We start from the raw sequence: 24,057 nt of genomic DNA, 5'->3' as shown, positions 1-24,057 counted from the left end.
CATCCCACCAAAACACAATCACAATCCACCCTTCAGGAAAAGAGGCAACTGCAGCAGACAGAATTTGGACTCAATTCCCCAACATACAATGGTCAGAACTCAACAAATTCTACAAAAAATACAGTCATGCCTCCTGTGACCTCAACCATTGCCCCTCATATCTCCTCACCACCGCTAGTGTAAAATTCCGCACCATAATGCTACAATGGATTCAATTCACGCTCACAGAAGGCACATTCCCTGCTGACCTCAGCGAAATCGTCATCACCCCAATCCAAAAAGACCCAAAAGCACCACAAAACCACCCATCTAACTTTAGACCTATAGCCTCAATTCCGCTATATGTCAAAATTATAGAAGGCATAGTAGCCAAACTCCTCACCAATTACATAGATGACCACAACCTACTCCACCCCATGCAATCAGGCTTCAGAACAAACTTCAGTACAGAAACACTACTAGGCTCCCTTATGGATACCGTCAGACAACACCTTAGTACAGGAAAAAAGATGCTTCTCATACAACTGGACTTAACTGCGGCATTCGACTTAGTGGATCACAACATCCTTCTACAGATCTTAGACGCAGTGGGTATCTCAGATAAAGTTTACTCCTGGTTTGAAGGATTCCTAAAACTCAGAACCTACAGTGTAAAATCAAACAAAGAAAAGTCAGAATCCTGGTCAAACCCCTGCGGCGTACCACAAGGATCTCCACTATCCCCTACCCTCTTCAATCTCTACACTGCATCTCTAGGAACGCATCTGGACAATCTGGGCATAACCACCTATAGTTATGCCGACGACATCACCATCCTCATCCCATACGATCATTCCAAACCTACCATGACAGACAAACTTCACCAAACACTTGAAACAGTCACAACCTGGATGAAAAATCACAAACTTAAACTCAACCAAGACAAAACCAAATTCATCCTTCTCGAAAATGACAAGATCCAAACCACAACCAACTTAGAGATAAACGCAATCAAATATCCCATCCAAACCACCATAAAACTACTTGGCATGACCATAGACAGATGCTGCACTATGCAACCGCAAATAAATAAAACAATTCAGAAATCATTCGCAATCATGAGAAACCTGAGACAAGTCCGAAAATTCTTTGAAAGAACACAATTTCAACTTATAGTACAATCTCTAATACTGGGTATATTGGACTACTGCAACATCCTCTTCCTTCCTTGCCCTGCAACTATGATTAGACAACTCCAAACAATCCAAAATACAGCTTTGAGACTCATATACTCATTGAAAAAACATGACCACATTACGGATGCCTTCATCAACTCACACTGGCTTCCAATCCAAGAAAGAATCCAATTCAAATTCTACTGCATATTATTTAAAACCATACACGGAGACAGCCCATCATACTTAAACAATCGCCTCATCCAAGCACCCACTACCAGACACAGAAAAACGCACTCCCCATTCATACCCCCCCCAATCAAGGAAGTAAAAAGAACAAGACTACACGACGGCCTACTAGCCACTCAAGCCGCAAGACTGGACAACCAAATCTCCAACCTTCTGATGACCACCCCAGACTATAGGACATTCAGAAAGGAAATAAAGACCACACTTTTCAAGAAATTCCTGAAGCAGCATTAACATCACGACCTCTTAGTAACACCAAAACTGACGATCGATCTAACCATTACTCACTAATAATAACAATAGAACCTCCACTTTGACCACCTATCAACTCTACTACAAACCACCTCACCCTCAACAACCCGCTAAATGTCTATAAGATCTACAACCTACCTCTCTAGCTAATCATTGTAACTCAGTTTTTAAATTAACCTTTTGTAATCCGCCTTGAACCGCAAGGTAATGGCGGAATAGAAATCCCTAATGTAATGTAATGTAATACTTGGGTTTGGATGGCCTGGGAGGTGGGTGGCCCTTGGGAGGGTAGGAGGGGTTGGACTTTTCCGTTGTCCCTTGTTAAAGACCAGAAATTTTTGGGTAAAATGCAAGCCAGCTGGCGAGATTATGCCACTTATAATGTACTATACAGAAACCAGCCAGCACTATATTGGGGGGCAGTGAAACGGTCTTACGGGATGAAATTATAAGTTACAGTAATTATGTGAAGCGGGCTAGGCATAACAAAATCCTTCGGTTGGAATGCGCATTACAGGCAGAGAGGCAGAGCTATGGGGATACCTGGAGAACAGACCATTATGCAGCATTGATGAACTGCAGGTGGCATTGAATGAAAAACTTCACCAAAGAGCAAGTAAGTCTCTTGGTTTTATAAGTATCAATTTTATCGATACAGCAATAAGGGGAGTAAACTGTTGGCTCATTTAGTGAATTGTAGAGAATGTCCAAAACGTTTCTTACACGTAAGGGATGAGAAGGGGAACCAGGTGCACTCCAATGTGGATATTTGTGCTTTATTTCATAGATACCGAGGGTCATTTCATAAATAATGCACTCTGTTTTTAAAAATTTACGTTTTATTTTTTTCCCAAGTATGTCTTTACAATCCTTCAATATAGTCTCCCTGCTTTGCAATGACCGAGTTCCAACATCCGGGAAGCTTCATTATTCCATCCAAGACACCGTTTTTGTTCAGTTGCCGAATGGCTTGGGTACCGGTGGACAAAAGCTCTTCCAGAGATGCAAAACAATGTCCATGCATAGGTTGTTTCAACTTTGGAAAAAGGTTGAAGTCTTGTAGACCCAGCCGTATTTGTGTAGTTTTTCAATGAAGAGTGGAGAGCTCCATCTTCCCCACGACCAAAAAAATTTTGACAAGCTCAATCAAAAGTCAAACAAATGATGATTTTTGTTTATTAATATGATCATGAAGGCATCAATCATCATTACAGACAAAGTTCCATGTGGAAGAAGTGTGATAGCAGTGTATTGTGATTTTTTGCAAAAAAATGCACAGGAAAATGCACAAAACCCAACCTCAGTTGCTCTTGGCTGGGCCACTTATTCTTCATAACACATAGGGAATGTCGTTATTGAAAAACTACACAAATACGGCTGGGAGGTGTTACCTCATGCTCCTTACAGTCCAGACATGAGTCCACCAGATTTCAACTTTTTCCAAAGTTGAAACAACCTACGCGTGGACATCATTTTGCATCTCTGAAAGAACTTTTTTCTGCCGAAACCTGAGCCATTTGGCAACTGAACAAAAACGGTGTCTTGGATGAAATAATGAAGCTTCCCGGATGTTGGGACTCGGTCACTGCAAAGCAGGGAGACTATATTGAAGGATTGTAAAGAAATGCTTAGAAAAAAAAAAAATTAAAGTAAAAAAAATAGTGTGCATTATTTATGAAATGACCCTCGTACTATAAGCATTTTTATGAGGCTCCAGATGAGATGGGCCTCCAGGCGGAAGCTTATTTGAATGGTATTTCTAAACCCCATTTGACACCAGAGGAGGTTGCTAACTTTAATGTTCCTATAAGTAAGGAGATGTTTCTCTGGGCTAGCCATCAAAGCCTGTCTTTGAAAGCCCTGGGAGATGATGGATTTCATATAGAATTCTATAAACTTATGGGAGAAGAAATTGTGGACCTTCTCACAAGGATGTTTAACGTCATGGTTCATGCAGAGGCTATGCCAGCTGGTTTGAATCTGGTGCATATATTGGTCCTGCCTAAGACGGGTAGAGATCCCATGTTGCCGGCCTCCTACCTTCTCATATCATTGTTGAATGTTGAGATCAAACTGCTGGCTAAGGTGTTAGCACATAGAATGACAAAGGTGCTCCTTAGATTAATTCATGAGGCATAAGTGGGCTTTGTGTAGGGCAGAACAGCAGCAAAGAATCTGAGGAAAATACTTCTGTTAGAACAGAGGAAGTGGTTGTAGGTCTCATCTATTTTGCTCAGTTTTGATGCTGATAAAGTATTCGACAGGGTGCGATGGGATTTTCAGTATGCTACCTTGAAGGCATATGGTTTTGGAGGATTTTTTTGTGTTGGCAATAAGGGCTTTATATGCCTCCCCTCAGGTGAAGATCTTTGTTAATGGTAGGAATTTGGAATTGTTTCCCCATACACAGAGGGACTAGACAAGGCTGCCTGTTGTCCCCCTTGCTATTTGTATTAACATAGGACCCCCTGATAAGAGACGTTTACAATATGCAAACCATAAAGGGGATATCAGTGGGTCTACTGGGTTTAAGCTGGCGGCCTTCGTGGACAACCTGTTGGTCAATTTAGTGGACACTAGGTTTGCTTGCAGATCTTTTAGAGGTCTTTAAAGAATATGGGGACTATGCCAGCTTGAAACTCAATTTGGATAAATCGGAGGCACTTCCTTCCTAAATGGTTATATGTTTTGCAAACCCTCCCACTGAAACTACTGGCTTGGGAAGTTTGCACTTTGAATTGGTGTTATTTGGAGTTCTGCTGGGCTGGGAAGAAATCCAAAATCAAACTGAACACATTGAGGGGTGGGGGGTGGAAGTTGGGAGGTTTGGGATTGCCAGTCATTCAGTTATACAATTATGCATGCCTTTTATATCTTATCCCTTATCACATCTTTCACCCCATTAGTTAACCAAGCTGGTTCTCCTTTGTTCTTATTTTTCCTTCCTTTGGATATTAGCGGAATGTAGAGATTCTGCACTTCAGTGATGGTATTTTTTAGTAGGAACCATGCTTGGTCGACCGTTTTGATTTCGGCTGTCTTTTTCTTGAGTCACTTTTTAACCATGGCTCTCATGCTTTCGTAGTTCCCCTTTCTGAAGTTAAGGGTTGTGGTTTGAGTCTTGGTTCATTTCCCCATCCCAATGCCAATCTTAAAATTAATCATGTTGTGATTGCCCGTCCCTAGCGGGGCCGTGACTTCCACTTCCATTTATGCCATTTAGGACTAAGTCCAAGGTTGCAGTTCCTCTTGTCGGTTCTCCCACCATTTGTTCCAGGAAGCAATCTCCTATTATTTCTAGGAACTTTGTTTCCCTGCCGCGGTTTGAGGTTCCTAGGTTCCAGTTTATCCCCGAAAAATTGAAGTCTCCCATGATCGTTACATTACCTTTTCTACATTCATGGTTGATTTCCTCTATCGTTGCTGTGCCTGTTTCTTCCGTTTGTGCTGGGGGTCAATAATAGAGGCCAATTTTTGTGTCTGCTCCGCTCTGTCTAGGAATCTTTATCCAGAGGGACTCGAGTTTATCCTTTCCTTCCGTCATCCCTTCTCTGATGGACTCTGCTCCTTCTTGGACATACAGGGCAATAAAGGTACACCTACATATTGGCACTAATGAAACTTGCTACATCAGTTGGCCAGTTGGGAGGCCCGGGATGTTCATGGGAAATGTAAGGGGAGGCGCTTCTATTTGAAGGTTGGGGGGCCCTATTTAACTCAGCTACACTCAAGAGAGTGTAGCTTATTGCTGAATGAGTTATCATTTGGCCTTGTGGGTATGCTTGGGTTTTCTAGTTTGGCAGTAAGTTCAGGGGAGAGGGTTGATGTGGGGTATTGAGGGGAGGGATAACTAGGTGGGAATGGAGGTTTTTTGTGTAATTTAAATGTAGGGTTAGGTGGGGTATTATTATTATTTTCCTGGTCTGTTTGAGCTTGGGGGTTGGTTGGGGGAGTTTGTTATACTGTAAAACTATGGTTGGCAAGTTTTGTTATTATTTCATGGTGCAGTCAATCAATAAAAATTGTTGAATCATAAATCAGGCACTGAAATTCTGGGGCGAGGGAATTCCTAATTCCAGTGTAAGTAGTACTGGGTACCCTTGTTTATTTATAATGTATGATTTACCACTTGTTTGAAGGAATTCACTCAAGCTGGGGTACAGCAAGAATAAGTCAAACATAAGCAAGAGACAATTGGTGACCTCTCAAGCTTTATGCCCCAGTCAATTAAATTCATAAGTTCCAAATCTGCTCTTGTCCTCAACCTCTCAAAACATGCTTTAAATGGACCATTTTGAAAACTGCCTACCCTTCCTGCAGGTAATAGTATGAACTGATGGTTCTTTTAAAGGCTGTAGGACTATCAGGATCTATTGTTTTGCATTTACTGCAGCTGTTCTTTGCTGTCCTCCCCCTTGCTGCTGCTCTAGGTGACCCCTAGTCTTGCCTAATGGTTGGGCTGGCCTTCCTCATTTCATTTGCCATAGCCGATCTCTGTCTCAGGCTGGTATTTTTGAGGGGGCTGGCAAAGGCGGGAGCTTCCACCTCAACCAGAGCTAATGAACAGACTGATCTGTTCTTAGTCCAGGACATGCATTTGTAGTTCACATTTATCCAGCCATTTCTGGCTGGGGTTCAAGGTCTGTAAGAGAATCAGACTTAGGACTGGATCTACCTGTTCCGCTGATCTGAGAACAGGGCTCAAGCTGTTTAGAGTACATTAATATGCTGTGTTGTTATTTCAGCTTAGGTCATGTCTTACAACACAAGGTTAATAAGCACATTATAATCAATACAATGCCTAATACAGCAATAAATCACTAAGAGAGTATTTTTCCAAGCCACGTACTCAGAAAAATTATGCAAACAAATTAGCATGTGTACACAATTAGAACTACTTTTCCTTGCATAATTTTCAAAATGAAAGCATACATCTTTACTCTGAAAATCTTACAAAGTCTGTAGAATAAAAACTGCTGTGTATATGAACTTTTCAACAATAAGGCAGGTGTACAATAACCATGAATGGATCCAAAGACCCGACACAGATCTGTGTTTGGACACTAGGGCCCGGATTCTTTATAGGATGCCCATCAGGCCTTCGGCTTAGAGGGGATGAGCCGGAAAGGGGCCGGCCTGCCTCATTTCGACGAGGTGGGTAGAAAGACCAATCCGTCCGTCCAATAATTACAGTTTAGTTGATGGGGGGGAGAGGTCCATGGGGGAGGGGGGTTTGCATGGGGGGGTCCGTAGGGGGGCATCCTCCAGCAGGAGGGGTTGGGTACCCTCCTACTGACAATTGGGGGTGTCAGGGGGCATCCTCCGGTAGGAGGCATTGGACACCCTCCTGCAGGCGATCGTCGGGGGGGGGGGAGGGGGGACACAGGCGGCTGCTATATCTATCGCGGCAGGGAGATCCCTTGCCTCGATAAATATAGCAGCCGCGTCTACTTACAATGCAAGCCAGTATTTTGCTGGCCTACATTGTAAGCGTCTCACGCTCTACTAGGGAGATGCTTAGGGCCGCCTAGGTTCACCTAAGGCCCTTAGGCGAGCTTAGGCAGTCTTGCGGGACTCCCTAGGCTCCCAGAAGCACCTGCAATATAGGCGGCCTGCCTGGGGAGCATTTTTTTAAAAACGTGCATCCCGATTGGCTGATTAGACAGCTGTAGGATGCCTAAAGCTGCCTAAAATCGGGACGCACTTTGCAGAATCCGGGCCTAGATGACTGCATCAAGGGGTCACAGTATATTGCTTTTAAGAACATAACAACATAAGGATAGCGTTACTGGGTCAGACCAATGATCTATTTATAACAGTATCCCTTCTTCTTGGAGGCCAATCCAAGTCACAAGAACCTGACAAAAACCCAAATAGTAGCAGAATTCCATGCAATTGGATAATGCCCTCAATGGTGACAGTAACAGATATCAAGAAATCACAATTGTGGTATGCCGTCAGATTTTCCCACGTGAGCGATTATGGGGAAATTCTATAAATGGAGCCTAACTTAATTGCTTAATAAGACTTAATCGGCGCCAATAATTGACAATCAGCGCTTCATAACTGACATATATTGCACTTAATTGGATATTAGGTGCCTACCACTTCAAGGCACCTACCACAAAGTAGGTGTGATCAGGATTGGATCGTGGAGGGTGTTTTGTATATAGGTGCTTGTTTTGGACTTAGGCGCCCAACCTAAATACAGGTATTTAGGCCAAGAAAACCCTGGCATAAATATGGTGCGTCTATAAGTTAGGATGTCTAACGATGCCTAAGGCTGCTTAGGTGGCACTAAGTGTGATTCTATAAAGTGTGCCTAACTTTTATAGAATCGTGCTTAACACAGCACTAGGCAGTGACAAATTTTTAGGTATTATTTACAGAATTGGGCCCTTACTGCCTACAAAACAGGTTGCTATCAGTCTTTTTTTTTTTTTTTAATAACCATGTAATAATAAGAACATTAGTGAATGGCTATTAATACAAAAAGAGGAAAATCAGCTATTTTACTGCTATATAAAAAATGTCCTTAGAGTGTAGGAAACACCCATGTAAGGGTATGCGAAGACCCCTTTATACCGCAACTTAGTAAAAGGACCCCGAAGTATTTCAAATTAAATTAAAATGAAAATATTCCAAAACATCCAGTTGCTATCCAATTAAATAGCTTTGCAAGAGAACTGCATAAAGAGGAGTTTAGATTAAGAGGACACATTTTTTGTCTAAGTTTAGAACAGCCATATTTTGTAGGCTAACCTAAAGTGAAGCAAATAAAGCATCTCTTTATCTTTATGTGGCAGTCCTGGCTCCGAGTACTGACCTGGTAGAGTTTAGCCACTAATGTTACAAAAGACAGGCTATCATCTTCCACTTAATTTACTGAAAGGGATGCCTTTTTATTGTGTTCACTGCACAATATACTTAGCTTTCAGTATAAATTCAAATTTGACAGAAGAAAAATGAGCCCTGGCAATTTATCTAGCAAGCTGATTTTATATTCAACAGCCACTGTCTCTTATAGCCAAAGTCAACAAATATAATAGCAAGTTTTTGATTAAATTTGAGAAACATTTTGCATGGGAGCTGAATGCTTGAAAAGTCCTAGGAAGAATTCTTTGTAACATATGACAGTTCAACCAAGAAACTTTATTAGCCCATCAGACTGTGTAACAAATAGCCTCTGCCTCATTCTGCTGCCTGTATACCCTGGTAATTTAGAGACAAGAGAAAAAAATCCAACAAGTCTGCAGTAAAAATGCGGTATACCAAAGCACAAAGAAAGGTACTGCAGACAAATGTACAGGATACAGGCAAAGTTTATTTTGAACTAACAAATTGTTGCATACAGATGGACCACTTTTTACAGAATTTGGGACTCAACATGGTCTGTGTTTCGATCAACATGTCTTCCTCAGGGGTCCCATAGGATGGTGGTTACCAAACACATGCAACAAAAAATGCCTGATCTGTATGCTCTGTACTTTAACGATGAAAATATTTATTTATTTATTCATTTATATCTAGCCTGTCCTCCCAAAGGAGCCCAGAATGGGTTACAAAGGTACCCATTCACAGAATAGAAGGACAAAATTATTTAAAGACATTTTTGGCAGACATAGCTTAGAAGAACTTGCAGCATTTGAAGAAGATACTACATGGCATAGTATAGATTTAGGACAGCATTCACTGTACTAACATAACATAACATAATTGTACTAAAGTTTTAGTGTTGTAAGCTAGTACATGATTGGTGATTGGCAGTTTAGGTCCCGTGAGTAGCGTCGGTCATTATGGAGTTCGTGAGTAGCGTTGGACATTAAGGATCTGGATTTGTGAAGAGGAAGGTTTTCATGGCCTTCCTGAAGTTCCATTGATTGTCTAGCAATCTAATGGATGTGGGGATGATGTGCCAGAATCTGGGTATAAACTGTGAATAAGAGCGTTTGTGGGCTGTTTCAGTTTTGAGTGAACGACCAGGTGGTAGTGTGAGCCGTCTCTCTGTTTGAGATCTCAGTGATCTGTTTGGGACATAAATTTGTAGTTTTGATGTCATGTAGTTTGCTCTCAGCTTGTGGAAGGTCTTGAAGGCTAGGACCAAGGCTTTAAAGGCGCAGCGTTTTTGGATAGGTAACCAACGCATGGATGTTAGTGCTAGGTTTTTCAGGAAACGAATGGCTGCACTTTGTACACCTTGGAGGAGGGAGAGGGTTTTTGTGGGTAAGCCCACTAGTAGTGCGTTGCAATAGTTTTAGCGGAATAATACAAAGGCATGCGGTAGTTGGGCAAAATCGGTTTCTGAAAAGTAAGGACGGATGCACTTCAGTTGACAGTGGTAGTAGGATGAAGACACTAAGTTTGATACGTGATTTGAGAGTGATAGATTTGAGTCCAGGATCACTCCTAGGCTGCGGACTAGTGCTGCCTGATTCACGATTCAAATCGGTTCACTGATTCACTTCGGGTGAATCGATTCGAATCGATTTAAAACAAAAAAAAAATTGGCTTCCTGATTTGGCTGACCCTCCCCCCTCAAGCAGGAGTGGCAGCGCTGCTCTTGCTGGCCGGCCGCTGCTGCACCTTGTCACAATCCTAGCCCTGAAGCTCATCTTGTGCCAGGTTTTGTTACTAGTAAAGCTAGGCCGGTTGTACAAAAGGCTAACCAGGGAGATAGGGTTGTAGGCAGGAGAAGGGAAATTCCTACATTCCCCTTTAAATCTGAACCAAAGGATCTCCAGGGAGGAGAGGAAGGTGAGAGAGACAGCTTAGAACAGCCAGCTAGGAATTCACCTCCCCCTGGACACCTCCAGCTGAAGGAGATAATTAGGAAGCCCAGGAAACCTAAGCAAATAGTGCAGGCTGCTCCTCCCCCGGGGAGAGCAGGGCGTGCTCACCTCAGCTCTTTAGAAGCTGCTCTGAGAAAGAGAAAAACAGTCTACCCTGGGACAACCCAGGAAGAGGTCTCTCCTGGCTGCTCTCTTGGATCCCAGGACGTTGAGATGCAGGAGATTGATACTGACCCTTGGGCCAACCAGCAAACACTACCAGAGCCCATGGACTGCTCAACAACTAATGGACTGCCTGAAGACATTCGGATGGAAGAGAGTTAAGTGGCAGGGCCAGGTAGTTGCTTGGAGTATTATCTATCTGTTGATATATTTCTCAGAGACTGGGGGTTACTGAAAGTTAACTGGGACTTGTGCTGACCTGCTGAGTTGAAGCAGGAAGAAAGGAAAAACGGTTTTTTTTCCTAAACTTAAAGGGCACTAAAAACATGAAGTTTACCTTGATTGTGACTGTTAAGTTGTGAGCGAGGGAAGTAATCTTTGGGGAGAATCCACTGTCCATACTGGTTGGGTTTGTGGGGCCATTTGTGGCATTCTGTATTTCAGAAAGTTTAATTAGTGGATTCACTTACTCCCCTCCCCCATCAGCAGTTTAAACTGATTGGGGCCAAGCCTGCTTGACTTTAAGGCTTGGACACAGCGCTGTAAGCAGGGCAAGCAGCAGTGCTGTATAACTGTCGGAATTTAAGACAGCAGCAGTTTGGGATTTATTGCCTAACCTTTGAAGGCAATAGTATATGCAAGGGATTTATCTCCCTTACCTGCATGAAGGTGAGAGCTGAAACTGCACAGGGTTTGTCAGCTCTATTTTTCTGTTTGTGGACTTATACTGTAGCTTTGGGAGTCAGGACTGAATGAAAGTAGTCTCCCAACTCCAACCCACAATAAACTGATTATTATCTGAACTGTGAGCTGACTCTTTTACATTTTTGTTTCATATGTGGAGAGTGATTGTAATCCAGCAGGACTTCCTTACTTTACGGGAAGCACGTCCAGGGAAGCGTTTTCATGAACGGAATACGGGCCTAGCGGAGACTCAGGTACCGGTTGCGTTACAACCTGCTTTAGAGGGCATGGGGGGAGAGTCAGCCGGTTAGTGCTGGCGTCCGGCTTCCCCCCTGGCCTCCCTGCACCATTTACCTTAAAGAAGCAGCCTGCAGACAAGATTGCGATGCTAGCGATCTTTGCAAACTGCTTCTGAGCTGTTTTCTCCGCTGCGATCCTGCCTCTGACGTCAGAGAAGGGGCGGGACCGGGGCAGAGGAAACAGCTCTGAAGTAGTTTGCAAAGATCGCTAGCATCGCAATCTTGTCTACAGGCTGCTTCTTTAAAGTAAACGGTGAAGGGAGGCCAGGGGGGGAAATCGGAGGCCAGGGGGAACACGCAGGCCTTCCAGGGGAGGGGGAGCAGTCCTTCAGGGTGAGGAAGGCCTTCAGGGGGCAACAGACAGGCCTTTAAGGGGGGATAAGCCTTCAAGGGGGGACAACACTTCAAGGGGGACAGGCAGGCAGGCCTTCAAGGGGAAGACAGGCCTTCAAGGGGGGCAGGCCTTCAGAGGGGACAGGCAGGCAGGCCTTCAGGGGTGGGGTGCAGGCCTTCAGGGGGGGGGGGGCAGACCTTCAGGGGAGGGAGGCCCTGGTGTAGAAGTACACGGATGGAGGGAGGGAAGGGGGGTTTCAAAGAGATGTGCATATGCCGGACTTTGGGGCGGAAGAAATAATGGGTTTAAAAATAGAGGAGAGGGAGAGAGATGATGGACAATGGGATTCAGGGAGGGAAGGAACAGAAAGGGAGAGAAGTTGGACACAAGGGATGGTGTGGAGTGGGGGATAGAGATACTGGATAGCAGGGTAGTTGGGAAAAGAAAGGGAGAGATGGTGGACCCTGGGGTGGTAGGAAAAGAGGGAGAGATGCTGGATGAAAGGGTAGTTAAGAAAAGGTGGATCTGGGAATGAAGATGAAAAAAAGAAAATATGCCAGACCTCCGGGGGAGGGAAGAGAAACGGAAGGGGAGGACAGAGATGGCAGATGGATGGTTAGCACGGAGAAAAAAGAAAGGAGACCCTGGCAAGCAAGTTATCAAAAGACAACCAGAGCCTGAGGCCAACAAGATTTGAATAATGACCAGACAACAAAAGGTAGAAAAACTAATTTTATTTTCTGTTTTGTGATTACAATATATCAGATTTGAAATGTGTATCCTGCCAGAGCTGGTGTTAGACCGCAAACGTGAGCTAGGATTTAACAGAGAAAGGAAAAGTCTTTTTTGTTTGTTTGTTTATTTTGTTTACACCACAGCACCAGTGTGGTTAGGAGAAGGCAAAGGGGGTGAAGAGGCTATAAAATAAACCCACCAGGATGTTTGAAAAACAAAACAAAACACCCAATTGGGCAGGAAAATCGAATTGAATTGAATCGAAAAACCAATTCAATAGGCTGAATCGAATCAAAATTTTTTTTCCTGAATCGGGCAGCACTACTGCGGACGTTATCTTTAGCTGTAAAAGTATGGATGGGGGTATGTGCAGGTATCTAGAGGAGTTTGGTCTTTGAAGCATTAAGTTATAGTTTATTTGCAGTTATCCAGTTCTTTATTTCAGTTAGGCAGCTATGGAGTTTTATGATTTGTGTGTCTCGGTGTTGGCCTAAGAGAAGGTAAAGCTGTATATTGTCTACGAATGAGTGGATTTTGATTTGGTATTTTGCTGCGATTTTGAGTACTGGTCTGACATAGAGGTTGAAGAGGAGTGGAGATAACAATGCACCTTGGGGCACTCTGTAGTGGAGTGGTTTTGGCTCAGATAGGGAGTGTCCTAATAGTACTCTCTGCGATCTTTCATTAAGGAAGGAAGAGAGCCAAGCTAGTGTGACATCATTAATTCCAATAGATTGTAGTCTGAATAGAAGAGGCGAGTGATCAACAGTGTCAAAGACGGCACTTAGGTCTAATAGTACCAATAATGCGTCTTTTTCCTCATATAGAATTTTCCAGCAGTCGTCTTCCATGTCTAGTAGTACTGTTTCTGTCCTGTGGTGTTTCCTAAATCCTGATTGGAAGATGGAGAGACTGGCATTTGTTTCTATGAAACCTCTTAGCTGTGTGAGTACTATCTTTTCAAGTATTTTTGAGATAAAAGGAAGATTTGAGACTGGTCTATAGCTGCTTGGATTTTCTGGGTCCATGGTGGATTTTTTTTTAGAACTGGTCTCACTACAGCAGATTTCCAACATTGTGGTATTATGCCTGATTTTAGGGACTCGTTTAGTAAGGGTAGGATGGAGGACAAGAAGATTTCGTTGATAGCTAGAAGTGTTGTGGATGGGCATGGGTCTAAGATCAAAGTTGTGGGACTTAAGGAATCTATTGAATTTTTCAGATCATCTATGGAAACTGGTTTGAAGCTGTTTAGGGTTTCTCTCTTTGTTAGATTGTCCTGTTGTGAAGATGTTGGGCTGTTCGGCAGAGCTTTTTGCCTCTACGTCTAGGGTGTCTCGTATTTTTGATATCTTGTCGTAGAAGAAAGTAGAGAGGGATTCACTAAGTTTGTTTGTTGGTCCTGAGATGATCCTTGGGAGGAGGAGAACAAATTTTTCGACAGCAAGAAGATGGCCTTTGATCTACAGTACATGGGAACTTAGATATTAGGTTAGTGAAATGTTCCTTTTTGCTTTCAAGTATCGCTACATGCTGCAAAAAAAAAAAAAAGAAAAGAAGCCTGTATCCTGTACATTTGCCTTGGTAATTTAAACAGAGCCTCAGGTTTACTCTCTATATACTTAAAAAATAACCTTTCCTCAATTAAAAAAAAGAAAAAAATTAAAGCCCAAAGTGTTTCATTGTATTGTCAGATCAGCAGCAGCCCCTCTGCGAGCAGATATATCAAAGACCTTCACTGGAATTTTGCAAGCTTAGCATTTACAACAGTGCCAGAAACAGAAGCCAATTTAAATCCAGGAAACCCCACACTTAATTAATTGCCTATACTCTGTCCATGGGAAAATAGCTTACAAATCAGGCCCTTAGTCTGTCATAGAAGGCTGGTGATTATAAACAATATTTAAAAAGTGTCATGAGTTCATGGTGGGTGGTAAAAGAACAGCTTGCCTTGTTCTTGCTTTTCGGCACTCATACTCATAAAATCATGGTCAGATTTTATGTATATAAATGAGCCAGCAACAGGACAAGGCGAAGGCAGTACTAGCATTTATCAATTAGCAGCAACGGATAAGTTATGCATTTAAATATATGGTGCAGTGGCCAATTATTTTAATTTAAGCTAATTATAAAGTACTAATTACTTGTTATCGTCATCAATTAAATATTTTAAATAATTAACCCCACCTTTACAAACTGTGCAAGAGGATTTTAGCCCCGGCTGGCATGCTGAATGCTCTGCACTGCTCCAACGTTCCCCTCCCCGAGTCTCTCCCCTCCCAAGATATATGCCCTCAGCTTCTGGGGGTTCAAGATGCAAGCTGGTCTTAAATCTGGAGCCTGAAGGTAATTTTGACAAAATGATGGAAGAACAAATTAAGCCCTTTAAGGGGCCAAGAAGAACAGCATCGGGAGCCCAGCAAGGTGAGGGGAAGGGCCAGCTGCATCTTTAATGGCTTGATACTAGCATACAAGTCCTTGTACAACATGGCACCCGAGTACATCTTATCTAAGCTTCCTCCATACATTCCGAACAGGCCGTTATGCTCTCAGGAGAAAACACGTCTCAAAATACCCCCTGGTCATGCCCTCCAACTCCAAAATGCCAAATGACAATCCTACTCCCATTTCATACCAAGCTACTTGAATCAACTGCCCCAAAAGATCAGATCCCTCAAAGAACTTCTAAATTTTAGGAAAGCAATAGAAGCTTACCTCTTCACCCAGTCCTCCCTCATAATGCCCATATGATTACAAAAGCAATGTCTACTATGTAAGTTAACCTGGTCAATTAAATTGAGATCCTCTATGTATGTCAAGTTAGGATGAATACACTGTATTATAAATATGGCAAATTGTAACCATTCTGTCTAGAAATTTTGTACGTTAACCTACTGTATAGCCCGTTCTGTATGCTAACCTGTAATAATTTGTCGTTATGTAAGCTGTTCTGAGCTCCTTGGGGAGAATGAGATATAAAATGAATCCAACAAATAAATAAGCACATTTGGCAACACTATTTAAAATACGTTATGCGTTGTTTCAGAATTTCAGGTGCAAATCCTTTTCTAGTGCTTGTGCAAAGCTTAGGGCTCCTTTTACGAAGGTGCGCTAGCGTTTTTAGCGCACGCTAGCCAAAAAACTACCGCCTGCTCAAGAGGAGGCAGTAGCGGCTAGCGCGCGGGGCATTTTAGCACGCGCTACTCTGCACGCTAAGGCCCTAACGCGTCTTCGTAAAAGGAGCCCTTAGTGTCATTTTTTTGTAGTTTATTAAAGAAAATACAAATATTTGCCTTCTTAGCCCCTGTGCATTCAGAATAGCCGAGTTATCCATTCACAGGTGGAAAAACACCACGAGCCTAGTTCCTCATCTGCTGCTTTTCTACACTGCCTATAAGCTATGAGGGATATAAGCACACATTAAGAAGAAATAAAATGTTAACAAAATAGATGGCAAAATGTGCTCATTTGAAAACCATCATTTGCTAGCCAGCTTTCTAAATTGTAATGCCAATGGCAAGTTACAAGCGAAAGTGGTCACGTGAAGTACTGTTAACCCAAACAAAAGTGCCCTGAGATATCTGGTGTCCCCTTACCTGGTTGTTGTTGGTTTTTAATAAAGATGGTGGTTCGTTCCGTAGGGGTGATGAGGCACAGCTGCTTTCACTATCACTCCCGTCACTCAGACTTACCCTGAGAAGAAAAGAAACAGCTTGTAATTACATTTAAAAAACAGACTTGTTCCAGTGGCTCAGTGACAATGTTGTGCATGGCCAGGCCGAAGCTTGGAGTTGATTTCTGGTTTTGGTCTTTTACTCAATCCTCTCCACTCCCAGCCCAGTATTTATAGCCTGGGGGGGGAGGGGGGAGTGAGGATGTCATAGGATACTGACACCTAATTGCCAAATTTAGACACCAAAACTGCAGGGTTCCTCAAGGTCTGTGGCTGGCGCTAGATCCCAGTCCTCACTGTGACTGAGCTGGAGAATACGGAGGGAGGGAAGGAAGGGTATATATATAAAACCCCTGTAGTTTGTTTTTAAGTTGGTAGTTTTCTTCAGCTCAGTCAAAAGATATGAGGGGGTGCTGAAAAGTTCTCAGACCAGCCAAGAAGAGAATGATGTGGATATGATTCAATCAATGACCTGAAACAATGTCAAAAACCAGAATTTTGTTTCTTCAAATTGGCGCTTAACAAAATAAGATAACACTCTTTTCAGCTACAGTGGCAAAATTACGCTCAGAATTTAGAAAGTTGGTTGATTGGGCTGAGAACTTTTCAGCACCCCTTCGTAGATCGATAGATAGATACATAAGTTGTTTCTTCCATGAACCAGCCATATGCAAACACTTAAGAAATTTCAAACATTTTTTACAGCTTTTCTGTAGGTAAAGGAGCATTCCACTACAGAAATTCAGTGTTTCTAAAATTACCCTGGGGTATACAAGTGCTACCAAAATTAAGAGGCTAATTCTTTAACTCAGTACCTATTGTAAGCCTATCCTATTGAAAAAAAAAAAAAAAGTAGGCACCTATTTTTCTTTGTAGAATATTAGCACATGTGTCTTACTTAAGAACTTAGGGGAAAGTCGGATGGCAATAGCAGCACTGGAGGATCCTTGAAAAAGCAAGTTCATTGCAAAACATGTTGGATATGCAGCTCCCAGGTCAAATCAGATTCGAGATGAATTTAAGCTAAGTACAAAATTCATCGTTTGAAATATATTAAATATTTATTTTTGATACCTATGATGAATGGTTAAAATATTTGAAATGAATTATAAAAATAATAAATAATATACATACAAAAAGTAGAGATGAACTAAGGCTACTGAGGAATATATTACACCGCAATTCCCATCAGATATAAACTCATTATCAAGGGCGGAGGAGGTGTTTCTGAGGCCTTTTTTCTCATACAAAAGTATATATTTACACATTTACAGAGTCTTAGCAAATTCTATGAATAAGAATTGAGCTAAATTAAAGGGCGTGAAACTCGGATGTTGGATTGAGAATTCATGTATGTGTTATCATCTGGGTAATTAAATCTATCTACTTGAAAGACTTGGAATTGGGTGCTGGCACTTACATACCAGTGCCTATTTTTTGCCTCAGAAATGGACATTACACACTATTCTATTAACGATGCTCAACCTGGAACGCTGTTTATAGAACAGCACTCTTTGACAATTTTTTCTGGCACTGAAATATCAGCAACATTTATTGAATAAGAACATAGAAACATGATGGCAGATAAAGGCCAAATGGCCAATCTAGTCTACCCATCCGCAGTAACCATTATCTCTTTCTCTCTCCAAGAGATCCCACTTGCATATCCCAGGCTCTTTTGAATTCAAATACAGTCTCCGTCTCCACCAGCTCTTCTGGGAGACTGTTCCATGCATCTACCACCCTTTCTGCAAAAAAGTATTTTCTTAAATTACTCCTGAGCCTATCACCTCTTAACTTCATCCTATGCCTTCTCTTTCTAGAGCTTCCTTTCAAATGAAAGAGACTCGACTCATGCAAATTTACATTACATAGGTATTTAAACGTCTCTTATCATATCTCCCCTCTCCCGCCTTTCCTCCAAAGTATACAGATTGAGATCTTTAAGTCTGTCCCCATACGCCTTATGATGACCACATACCGCTGTAGTAGCCTTCCTCTGGACAGGCTCCATCCTTTTTATATCTTTTTGAAGGTGCGGCCTCGAGAACTGTACACAGTACTCTAAATGAGGTATCACCAAAGTCTTATACAGGGGCATCAATACCTCCTTTTCCCTACTAGCCATACTTCTCCCTATGTAACCTAGCATCCTTTTAGCTTTTGCCATCACCTTTTCAACCTGTTTGGCTACCTTAAGATCATCACATACAATCATACCCAAGTCCCACTCTTCCATCGTGCACATAAGCTCTTCACTCCCTAATCTGTACTGTTCCCTCGGGGTTTTGCAACCCAAATGCATGGCCTTGCATTTCTTAGCATTAAATTTTAGCTGCCAAATTTCAGACCATTCTTCAAGCTTCGCTAGGTCTTTCTTCAAGTTATTCACACCGGCGTGTCTACTCTATGGTAAATTTAGGAATTTGGAAAGAGGCAAATCTTACCCGACAACCCTTCAACAATATCGTTTATAAAAATGTTGAAAAGAACAGAACCTTGAGGCACACCACTGGTAACATCCCTTTCCTCAGAGCGATCTCCATTGATCACTACCCTCTGTCGCCTTCCACTCAACCAGTTCTTGACCCAGCCCATCACTTTGGGACCCATCCCAAGGGCACTCAGTTTATTTATTAGATGTCTGTGTGGAAAACTGTCAAAAGTTTTGCTAAAATCTAAATACACATCTAACGCACATCCTGTATCCAATTCTATGGTCACCCAGTCAAAGAAATTGATCCGATTTGTCTGACAAGAACTACCTCTAGTGAATCCATGTTGCCTCCAGTCCTGTAATCCACAGTATTCCAGAAACTTGACCATTTTCTGTTTTAAAAGTATTTCCATTAATTTGCTTACCACAGAAGTCAGACTTACCAGCCTGTAATTCCCTATTTCTTCCTTACTTCCACTTTTGTGGAGAGGGACCACATCTGCCCTTCGCCAGTCCTCCAGAACCACTCCTGACTCTAGAGACAACTTCCCTAAGCTCTTTCAGCACCCTAGGATGTACACCATCCAGCCCCATTGCTTTGTCTAATTTTATTTTAGCTAGCTCCTCATGAACACAACCCTCTGAAAATCGATCAGGGTCTATTACTCCTCCATTCCTATTCACGTTTGTCTTCTGTGGTCTCGCTCCCAGAGCATCAGCCATGAACACAGAACAGAAATATCTGTTAAGCAATTCAGCCTTTTCTTTATCATCTTCTACACATTCCTCCCCTTCACCTTTGAGTCTCACAATGACACTTTTGTACTTCTTCCTATCAGTAATATATCTAAAAAATGTCTTCTTTCCCCCATTTTACCATGTCAGGTATTTTTTCTTCCATTTGCATCTTTGCTTTCCTGACTACACGACCAGCCTCTCTTAACTTTTCCAGATATTTTGGGCTGTCTTCCTCTTTCTGTGATCTTTTGTAGTTTATGAAAGCTAACCTCTTATTCCTTACCTTCTCAGCTACTAATTTTGAGAACCAAAGTGGCCTTCTTTTCCTCTTACTTTTACTTACTTACCTCACATAAAGGTCTGTCACCCTTACAATCACTCCTTTCAGTTTAGCCCACTGCAGTTCCACTCCTTCCAGACTTTCCCATCCAGACAATAATTCCTTTACGTAAACCCCCATTCGAACACAGTTAGATTTTTAAAAGTCTAGAACCTTTGCTTTTGAATGAGCCTTCTCTATACCCATCTTAATATTAAACTGTATCATGCAGTGATCACTGGATGCCAGATGATCACCCACTGTAACATCAGAAACAATTTTCCCATTTGTAAGCACTAAGTCCACTATGACCCCATCCCATGTGGGTTCCATTACCAACTGTTGGAACAGTTCTCCTTGTAGAGAATCCAGATTCTCCATACTTCTAGAAGACCCTGCAATAGGGATACCCCAATTAACATCCGGTATGTTAAAATCACCTATTAGCAAGACTTCCTCTTTTTTTATAAATATTCTGAATATCTACTATTAAATCTCTATCTACTTCATCCATCTCTGAAGGAGGCCTGTATATCACACCAATGTAAATATATTCACCATTTCCTCTTTCCAAATTGATTCACAGTGCCTCTTCCTTGCCCTGCAGATCCTGCAATTGTGTGGCTTTAATATATTCTTTAACATATAAGATCTGCTGTACGTGGACAGAACAAAGGTCCATTACGCCCAGTATCCTGTTTCCGAAAGTGGCCAATCCAGGTCACAAGTACCTGGCAGAAACCCAAATAGTAGCAACATTCCATGCTACCGATCCAGGGTAAGCAGTGGCTTCCCCCATAACCGTAAATAAGATAGATTAAATCTAATCTGTGGCGTAGTAAGGGGGGGGCAAGGGGTGCAGTCCGCCCTGGATGCTATGTTGGTGGGAGCGCCGGCACCCCACCTCCTCTTCCCCTCACCAAGCACGCCTCCCCTTTGCGCACCTTCAGCCATTCACCGCTGCAAGCAACAACCCCAATGTTCTCCTTACTACCATGTCAGGTCTCCCACCGACATCACCTCCGGGTGCTGCATATAGGATAGTAGTTGCCCATCCCTGATGTAGAAAGAGCACAGGTATTGGAGTGGGGGATACAGGTTGGGAAGAAATCACATTTACTGAGGGACCATTAAATAAAGCTCTAAGTAAAATGTGTGCATCTGATTTCTTAAGGACTATTTCGTAAAGGCATAGAGATGCATATGTTGCCTTTATTGTTCTTTCCAATTCAATGGAATTTGGAAAGAATTACACAAAAACAGTTAAGAAATGACTATTTGTCCTTCTAGCTGGGGGCAAAAATCCCTCTCTAAAAATGTAAATGGTGTATAATAGTCTTTTTAAGAACGGTAATGGAAATCTGTTCCTTGCCATCGTCTAATCATTTAAGCTTATTTTACATAATTCTAGACTTTTTATATTTTGTTCCCCTTCCTTTTGTCTTGATCCCTCTTCCCCTCTCTTTCTCGTCATACAAATTGTATTTCTGCCCATCTCCATCTTGTATCGGTAAGTTTATGTTCGTCAGTGCGTTTGATTGTCTATGGCATTGTTTGTAATTTGTTTTTAATGTACTTTTTATTATATTCTGTTTTTATATTATGTAAAACCACTTTGAATTTTTAATAAGGCGGTATATCAAATTTTTAATAAACCTGAAACCTGAAGACGCCAGAGGGTAGTGGTTAATGGAGATCAATCTGAGGAAAGGGATGTTACCAGTGGTGTGCCTCAAGATTCTGTTCTTTTGTCTGTTTCTTTTAACATTTTTATAAGCGATATTGCTGAAGGGATGTCATGCAAGATTTTCCTATTTGCGGATGATACCAAAATCTGCAATAACATGAACCTAGAGAAGCTTGAAGAATGGTCTGAAATTTGGCAGCTAAAATGTAATGCTAAGAAATGCAAGGTCATGCATTTGGGCTGCAAAAACCCAAAGGAACGGTATAGTTTAAGGCACCTTGGAACCAGAGAGGAATGTAACATAGTAACATAGTAGATGACGGCAGATAAAGATCCAGTCTGCCCAACCTGATTCAATTTAAATTTTTTCTTCTTACTATTTCTGGGCAAGAATCCAAAGCTCTACCTGGTACTGTGCTTGGGCTCCAACTGCTGAAGTCTCCATCAAAGCTCACTCCAGCCCATCTACACCTCCCCAGCCCATCCTTCCCCAAACGGCCATATACAGACACAGACTGTGCAAGTCTGCCCAGTACTGGCCTTAGTTCAATATTTAATATTATTTTCTGATTCTAGATCCTCTGTGTTCATCCCACGCTTCTTTGAACTCAATGCCTTTTAAATGATGTAGTTAGCTGTTTAGGATCATACAACTTGGAGGCTGAGGGAGAGGTCCTACAGTGTCCTTGTCTGGTGATCTTCTGTATAGTTTTTTTTCAATGTGATCACTGAAGTTTGTCTTCATGCAAGGGGAATTCGCAAGGTGGTCCTGAAGAGCGAGTTGCAAGCCTGATTTATGAAGCCACGCTTGCCATTTCATTACTATAGTAAAGGCTGATACTCTGGAAGTGACATCAAAAGTCTCAAAGAATGATCTCAACATAAATGTCCTGCTCTCAAAGAGATCATGTGAAGCTTGCTGAAAGTCTGGAAGCTGGTCTACAGGAATAAATTGTTCAACATGAGATGGCATTGAACTGTTAAAATAGAAAGAATAGTTAAGGATGCAGCTAGTAAGAATTGTATTTTGAAATAGCTTATGACTGTACTTGGAGGTGCAGTTGCATATGATCTGGATGACAACTTCAAAACAGATTCAATCAGAAGAGGTTGATGTTGCACGTGTAGCCTTTTAAAGCCAGGACATAACTGCACCCTATAAAGGGAATCAAATTTGGATGGAGCCACTGGTATATGCAGGGAAGTCTCCCAATTTTTCAACATATAGTTCCTTATAAGGTCATGGATTAGGAGTCTTAAACATTCACTTGGGAGCTGCTCAAAGTCAAGTGAATCGAAAGGTGAAGCTCTTGCTCTGGTTTAGATTCCATATGTACAGAAAGGGCTTGAACCATTTGCCTTATGAACATGGTAAAGGAAAGGCTCTCCAGAGGCAATGTATGTCTAGGTGGTGGAGTAGATGTATCGACATCGAGGGAAAAACTGTCAATGCAAGATCAAAGGAAACAAATTTTTCTCTGATGGTTGAGTAAATTTGCAACTGAAAAAGAGTCGATGCTGCTAGCTGGAAAGCTGGCTTAAGGAGGGCAGAAGGCCCAAAAAACAAAAAAGTAAAAATTTTTAACAAAATTTTTAAAAAAAATAAAGTAATATCAAAGAAATTAAAATTAATGAAGAAAATAGATACGGGAAGGCATTAAAAAAGGGGAAAACAATAGGGCAATTGGAGAGACACCAACGATATACATCTTCTTAGCTCTGCAGAAAACTAAAAACTGATGGTACTGTGAGCAGACGTCGGGCAGGAAGCCACTCGCGCATGAGTGGTACAGGCTGCCTTGAGACTTTTGAAGAGTTAAAGTGATACTACACTTTTAGACCGTCTGTACCAGGCTCCTTGAGAATATGCTGCCGCTTGTACCAGACTTCATCTGTGAGAATATGCTGCCGCTTGTCCTGGGATAATACCATTTCTTAACCACTATGATAGGCAAAGTCCTCTTGCAAAAATGAAGACAAACAAACAAAAATAAGGACTAGAGCAGGAAAGAATTCTTGCTATTTTTGCAATACCGCTCTCAGAGACCTGTATTGTTTAAACACAGCAGTGTTTAAAACCACATTAACAGGTAAATGGTATCTTTCATTGAGCCGGTATTTTTCTATGCAAAACTACAATCATGCTGCTCGCTCTTATAAAGTGCTGAATATAATAAATAACTTTAAAATGTGTATCAAAAAAGTTTTTGCACTTAACTTATATAAAAGCTGGCTTGTAGTTAATGGTTGTTGTAGATAATGGCTAAACGCCCTACGGGACCCGTTTCACCACACTCAAGGGCTTCTTCAGGGGTCTTATGTTTGAAAATGTGCAACTTTGTTTTTGTTAACACATGCAAAAATGGCGCTGGCCAGCACTTTATAAGAGCGAGCAGCATGATTGTAATTTTGCATAGAAAAATACCGGCTCAATGAAAGATACCATTTACCTGTTAATGTGGTTTTAAACACTGCTGTGTTTAAACAATACAGGTCTCTGAGAGCGGTATTGCAAAAATAGCAAGAATTCTTTCCTGCTCTAGTC

General features: G+C 41.9%; 1 protein-coding gene across 2 annotated transcripts in view; it reads right to left on the bottom strand.

The window, feature by feature from the left end:
* The window catches only part of MLLT3 (MLLT3 super elongation complex subunit), a 604,203-nt gene that overhangs the window by 18,022 nt on the left and 562,124 nt on the right, over positions 1-24,057 (bottom strand). For both annotated transcript variants that reach the window (XM_033919532.1, XM_033919525.1), the window contains one exon: positions 16,255-16,351. In XM_033919532.1, the coding sequence (XP_033775423.1) occupies positions 16,255-16,351 (97 nt within the window). The remainder of the gene's footprint in view (positions 1-16,254; positions 16,352-24,057) is intronic.

This window comes from Geotrypetes seraphini, chromosome 1 (assembly GCF_902459505.1).
Source record: "Geotrypetes seraphini chromosome 1, aGeoSer1.1, whole genome shotgun sequence".
Classification (NCBI taxonomy): domain Eukaryota; kingdom Metazoa; phylum Chordata; class Amphibia; order Gymnophiona; family Dermophiidae; genus Geotrypetes; species Geotrypetes seraphini.
Note: the sequence above shows the minus strand (reverse complement) of the source record. Positions and strands in the feature narration are given on the sequence as shown.